Source organism: Volvox carteri, assembly GCF_000143455.1.
Source record: "Volvox carteri f. nagariensis unplaced genomic scaffold VOLCAscaffold_16, whole genome shotgun sequence".
Taxonomy (NCBI): domain Eukaryota; kingdom Viridiplantae; phylum Chlorophyta; class Chlorophyceae; order Chlamydomonadales; family Volvocaceae; genus Volvox; species Volvox carteri.
In genome coordinates, this window is record NW_003307559.1 from 424,009 (window position 1) to 430,344 (window position 6,336).

Below are 6,336 nucleotides of genomic sequence, written 5' to 3' on the forward strand. Positions count from 1 at the left end.
CGCGCGCGAGAGAGCACATTCTCACCCACATTTGAACACCTACATACATACAAACATACATACATACAATCGCGCACAAATACAAGCCACTGAACACCGCAACAATAACCACCGGCCGGCTTTGCAGCTTCTATCTGTGTTTGCTGACCTTATCTTTGCAGTTTGCTGCCTTTGTGCTTTTGCTGTCGCTGTTGCTGTTGCTGCTTGCCGGCACAACAGGAGAAAAACACCGCGCCACGAAACACCCACAGCAAGAAACTTTGCTCCGGACGTATGTACGACATCACTAAATCACGAACGGACACAAAGTGGCACCCACGCAGTGAACATACGGGGAAAGACCTTCATGCCATACTCCCTACACGCCGTACCTTGCCAAGGTACAACAATTTCATACCGAAATCCCCCTCCGTCACCAACTCGTCTATCCATGTGCAACACGTCTTCTCCCATAGAATCCAAGAACCTGCCCAGCACACCCACCTGGCGATTGTGACGTCAGCTCGGCCGCTAGTGGAGGATGATGACGAAGGCAGTGCGCGGCAGCGGCTGATGCACGCGAGGGGCCCTTGGGGTTCCAGTTCTACACACTCGCTGGCGCCAGGTCCCCTCGATCACACCTGCAAAAGGAGCAAGACAGTTGCCTTACTATGAAAGTCGAAATGAGCAGTCGTCTCTGTCGCGAGGAAGGTCAAGGACATCGGACGAAGTGGTCATGTCTCGCCTAACGACGTGTACTTTTCTGCCAAACTGTCTAGCTTTCAGCCTTCGTAGCCTCCTTACACAGCGTAAGCATAATTGTCGGGATTACGCTCAAACGCCGCATACGCCCATATCCTTGCAGCAGAGCGTTGCACAAACGTCGAAAGCCCGTCGACAAAGCCACCTTGATGCTTCAAATATCCATACATGAACACGAGAGACAAGCAACTCACCTCAAAAAAATTGAGTCGCACGTTGCCCTCAGCAGACGAGTTAGGCATGTCGATGTCCGTGAAGCGGCGACGCTGTGCCTGGAGCAACGTCAGCAGGGGATAAATAAATAAATGATTGAGCCAGCCGCGTAATAAATTAGAGCAATGGAACTGAAGTGCGGCGGCTACAGCGTGAAGGTTTTGCAATGAACAGTACCTTGCAAACGTTTGCAGGGTCCAAAGCAGCTTCTCGGAACTCCACGCAGCTGTTCATATGTTCTAACTCATTTGCTGGTGATATGTAGGAAGCTAGCAGCTTTGACGAACGCAACAGAGGTGGAACAGGCCAAAATACGTTGTGTAAAAGCCAGAGATTATATATCGGGCGTTGTGCACATTTGCTAAAAGAGCTGGAAGTGCTATGGAAGGTGACTTTTGTCAGAGGCCAGCTAAGTTGTACGGCGTCCGGTAAAGGTGCGCAACAGCTGCAAATCCAGGTGGTGTGTTGGTAAGGTGCAGATCGGCAAACTCACTTTGTCAACAGTTAGCCTATTTATGTTTATATTATAGCTGCATGTCACTGCATTATCACGTCCACTCCCGTTCCTCTGCACCTGGTTACGTCCCCGGAAGCAATATCCCTCAGTGCAAGCCCTTGAAAACAACATATCAAGTCATCATCAAGGCCGCTGCTCCATTTTTGCTTATGCGCAAAGCGGGCGATTGACGTATTCTGCTCATGGCGGAAGTGCCACGAGCTATTGATACAGCGTTATGGATCTTGAAGCTCTTCTTGCGTGTCTAAGATGCTTTGAGTCATGTTTGCTCACAGGAGGAACTGCGGCCCGAACAAGGGCGCCACCGAACTACTATCATGGAGGGCTTCCTTTGACAGGGCTAAGCCCTATACACACCTTACGGGTTCCAATCTTCCGTTAAACGCAGGCCTTAGGTGCTCCGAGGAAAAAGCGACATACCGAAGGTCATCGTCAACCACCTACACAATGACAAGGATGCTGGCGCCCTCACCCTCGCTGTCACCAGCACCAGCACCGTCCTCGTCACCCTGCACTGCTGTGAGCAGCGAGATCGTGCCCCGCCCAGCTCCCTACCACCCTATATCCATCCCGTTCACCCTCGCCCGTTAGCCCAACCCGCCACATTTCCGTTCCCTATCACTTGTTGCCATCCATCCCTTGCTCCAACAAGTTCAAGATCAGCTCCATCACTCTGCTGTCATCCCAACACCAAGTGACAAGATGTAATCAGCAGCTGCCTTCATGGTGGCGACCGAGCTGCGGTAGCCTGAGAGTGGTCCACAGGGTGGCTGCAAGACAGACGGTCCGACACATCCAAGTACAAGAGAGTGTATGTATGTATGTGTGTGTGTGGTCAAGCCGAGTCAAGCTTGCGCATTTCTGTGTTAAATGTTCGACACGACTTGACTGATGGCTTGTTATGATGTCCTGAGTCCCAGGGGTCGCAGGTCGTTCACTCCCTTCCAAGTGCCAACTTCTCAGTGGATCGCTCAGGTTCCACACCCATCACCGGGGAATTTGCAAGATCGAGGGCGGCTGAACTCCATTCCTGTTCAGCTCACAAGTCAACTTTATCCCAGGCCACCACCGTCCATCGACGAGGGGCACTTTTACCTTCCACCATCGGAAGGATTTTCAACCCTAACAAGTTCCAAGTTCCACACTTGCGTGCGGAACCCACACTTGCATGCGGGTGTGTCCGTAAAAGCCGGGGGTCCATGGATGTTATATTAGTAGTATTGATGCGGGTACACAAGTGGTGCTCGGTGCCATAACCATGCCCACACCCAGCCTGGCTACCGGCGCGTAGCCTGTTGCCCTCACAGTAATTGATAAGTCGCCTCCCGATGATATTGCCGTAACTTTTGCATAGTGGGCCCCCAACCGCAATGCCCCGATAACTGTCGCAGCAGTACGCGTCCCCCTTTTTGTATACGAGGAAAAGGGTGCTAGTCGTGAATATTCAGCTCGCGGATATTCAGCTCCGTATATGCGGTTGCATAGCACCGTTAAGTAAGGCGCCAACACAAACACGGGCCGCTGCCCTTCACTCTCCCTGATAGCGTACCTATAATACCTATAATACTCGGCCGGGGTTCCCTCCAGGCCCGCGGACAGGCTATGTTGCGCATAGCCTTTAGACCGCTAACAATTTCGCCCTCCGTTTAATCCTTGTTAAGCCAAGCAACTAATTCCTGTCGGTGCATCACCCGGTCCTCATCCTGCCATTTAAACTGGATACCCTCGTTGCAGCCTTGCCTCGCGTTTCCCGCACCATTAAGCACCTTGGAAAAATGCTCGGTAAAAGCATTAATATCTGAGATCCAGCAATCAGGCGGTTTTCCCCCACGCAGCCATGTCCACAAGCCGCGTGGGTTGGACAGGGTGGCCTTAATCCTCCTCCGCATATTTTCCATTTCGGTCTCCTGAATAGCGGCCTTCCTAGTAGCCTCCTTAAAGACACGGTGCTTGGCCTTCCAGGTAGCCCTATGAATGTCCGGCAGCTTGCCCGAGGCGGAGTCCCTGATCTCCTTACGGAAACTCATCATATCATTCCATGCAGCGGCACAGTCCTCGTTCCACCAGTCACGCTTCACAAAATTCACCTTTTTACCCGTGCGACGCCGAACATCTCCCTAGCACACGTCCCGATTAGGGTGCGCAAGTCATTCATGCTTTCATCACAAGAGGCCCCTTCTCCTTGAGTTATCCTGTCCTCCCCACCTTACACACACACAGACACACGCACGCACACACAAGCACCCTCTCTCTTCCCAACGTATACACCCACCTTGTCCACAGCCACCCTTCGCCCCTTCTTCCCCCCAAGAACACACACACACACACACACACACACAGGTACATGAGCGTCTACTCATGTACCTGTAACACGGCTCGTTCCACAGGCTGCCGTACCCCCATGATGCGGCAGTTCAGAGCGTCGCAAACTTGGTGTTTGGAAGTTGCCATCATAGCGTAACTGCGCGAGAAAGCATACGTTTTTCAAATATGCTTTGCACCATCAACATTGCTGACACGAAGAGGGAAGGTCTTTGGCCCAAACAACAAATCTTTCCTGAGATGAATTCACACAGCGAAAGTGCTCGAATGATCGAGGAGGGATCGTGGCCAGCTCTGCAATGTGAAATTTGAAGCCGAGAGCGTCTCGGTGCGTGCGAGCACCGTTGTTTCACGTGAAGTAAAGTTGTGTTTCAGCTATTTTCGGTATTATCTGTTGCTTCTGTTAACTGAAATTTTGTTACCCGTTTGAGAATTACTTTGGTAACTGGGTTGTAACCGTATGTTCATGTCACGGAACCAAGGGTCATTTGCATTTCACTCCCCAGACTCCAGACAGCGTTTACAAACCTATCTAACCAACACTTGGAGCTCTAAATATCTCATCGCATCTCTTCCTTTCGCTTTCATGCTTTATGCGTGCGTCCAGTTACACGCGGCCGGCGGCGTTTGTGAAGTAGTAGGCTGCTGCATGCTGAACCACCGAACAGCCAGCAGCGCTTCCAACACGTTGCCTGGCCCTCCGCTTTCCGGACACCATCACACAGAATACCATATTACCATCAACTTTGAATTGGATGGGAGCGACGCTATGTCGTTGCGTCTCGCGCGGCGCCCAAAGCAATGCCGCTCGCCCCGATATTGCCGCCAGCACCGCAACTTTTGCCAACAGCAAGCCAAATCACATCTGCGATCCTCCTTATCAACAGCAGCAGCTCAAGTCGCACCGACTGCGGAGGGGCCCGAGGGGGCACAGCCCATGGGTCCTTCCAGCGCACCTCAACGTCACTTCGGACCTTTCGGCCACCAACGCGCAGCACCTTTGCCAGCTTCCCGCCATTCGCGAAGATTCGTCATCGTCCTCAGCTGTCGCTGCCGCGACCGACTCCCTTAGCCTTAGAGCTGCAACGGCAGGCCTTAGCGCAGCAGCAGCAGCAGCAGCAGCAGCAGCAGCAGCAGCAGGAGCTATTAGTCGTAGTACGAAAGGTCGGTCGCAGGAGGACGAGCAACAAGAGCAGGAGCAGGCCCCAGTTCAAGCATTCCAACGCGAAGCCGTCGAGCAGAGGCAAGTACGGCCAAGGGACCTGCCGCTGGTCGTCAGATTACGGGCTACAGTCGCAGCAGCAGCCGCCGCCGCCGCCGCCGCCGCCGCCGTCGCGGGCCAGCCTGGCGGCGGCGCTGGCGCACACAGGCGACGGCTCGCTCAGCTCGCATCCTGGCTACAGCCACCACCGCCGGTGAAGCCGCCGCCACCGTCGCGAAACAGCGTCCCGCAGCAGCAGCGGCCGGAGCAGCAGCAGCAGCAGCAGATGTTGACTCAACAGCTATCCGAGTCGTACGGATCTGAATCTGCCGTATCCACGTTGCAAAACATGTACGGCGGATCTACAGGGCTGAGGCCGCAGCTGCAAGCCGGGACGTGGGGTCAGGAAAGGTCGATGTCGACGCCGACGCCGACGCAGCAGCAGCAGCAGCAGCAGCAGCAGCAGCAGAGGCAGGCGCAGGTGGCGGCGGCGTTCGCGGCGTACCTGTCGGGAGGTACTGGCGGCGGTGGCGGAGGTACTGGCGGCGGTGGCGGCGGCGGAGAGCGGCTACCGGGTGCTGCTACAGCTGGCAGCCGCCTGGCCCCCGCGCGCCGGTGATTCCTGTGCAACCACAATAGCGAAGTGGCTCGCCGCAGCCGCCGCCGTCGCCGTCGCCGTCGCCGCCGCCGCCGCCGCAGCAGCAGCCACCGCCATCACAGGTCGAACCTGCTGCCCCAGGAGGGGGAGGAGGGCGGCCTGGCGTATCCGGCAGTCGTACGACACCGCTGCTGTTGCCGTCGCTGGAGACGTCGCCAAGTCGCCGAAAAGGCTCACAGCTGGCGGCGACGGCACGTCCTCACTGTACGGCGGCACCCGTGTAGCCACGGCGGCGGCGCCTTCCGCCGCTGATCGCGCTACTGGGCCGCTACAGGGTGGTGGCGGCAGCCGTCTCAATGGCTGCGTGATGGAAAGGATGGTATCGGAGCGGGATGCCGTGATGTCCGGGAAGCCGAGCCAGAGAGGGTGTCTCTGTCTCCTGGGCTTCGACTCCGCCTCCGCCAGGATCTGGGCACGGAGGCCGCAGCGGCAGCGGAGGCGCGAGGCGGCGGAGGCGAAGGCTCGGAGAAGGGCATTACCCTTGGCGGCGGCGACGGAGGCGACGGAGATGATGAAGGCGACTGAGGCAGTGGCGGCGCCGAAGAGGAAGTGGAGCCGAGTGCTGAAGCTCCCGCCGGCGGCGGCTTGGCCAGCGGCGGCAGCTTCAGCGAGGGGGCTTTCGCCAGCGGCATGATCGTCCTTGGCGGCAGTGGCGACTCGGCGGAGGGTCCAAGCTGCCGCCAG

General features: G+C 56.2%; 1 protein-coding gene across 1 annotated transcript in view; it reads left to right on the plus strand.

The window, feature by feature from the left end:
- The window catches only part of sef3 (uncharacterized protein), a gene marked incomplete at its 3' end in the record, with an annotated part of 17,846 nt that overhangs the window by 7,217 nt on the left and 4,293 nt on the right, over window positions 1–6,336 (plus strand). The window contains exons 6-8 of the mRNA XM_002949780.1: window positions 4,789–5,208; window positions 5,238–5,395; window positions 5,802–6,201. Coding sequence (XP_002949826.1) covers window positions 4,789–5,208; window positions 5,238–5,395; window positions 5,802–6,201 — 978 coding nt within the window. The remainder of the gene's footprint in view (window positions 1–4,788; window positions 5,209–5,237; window positions 5,396–5,801; window positions 6,202–6,336) is intronic.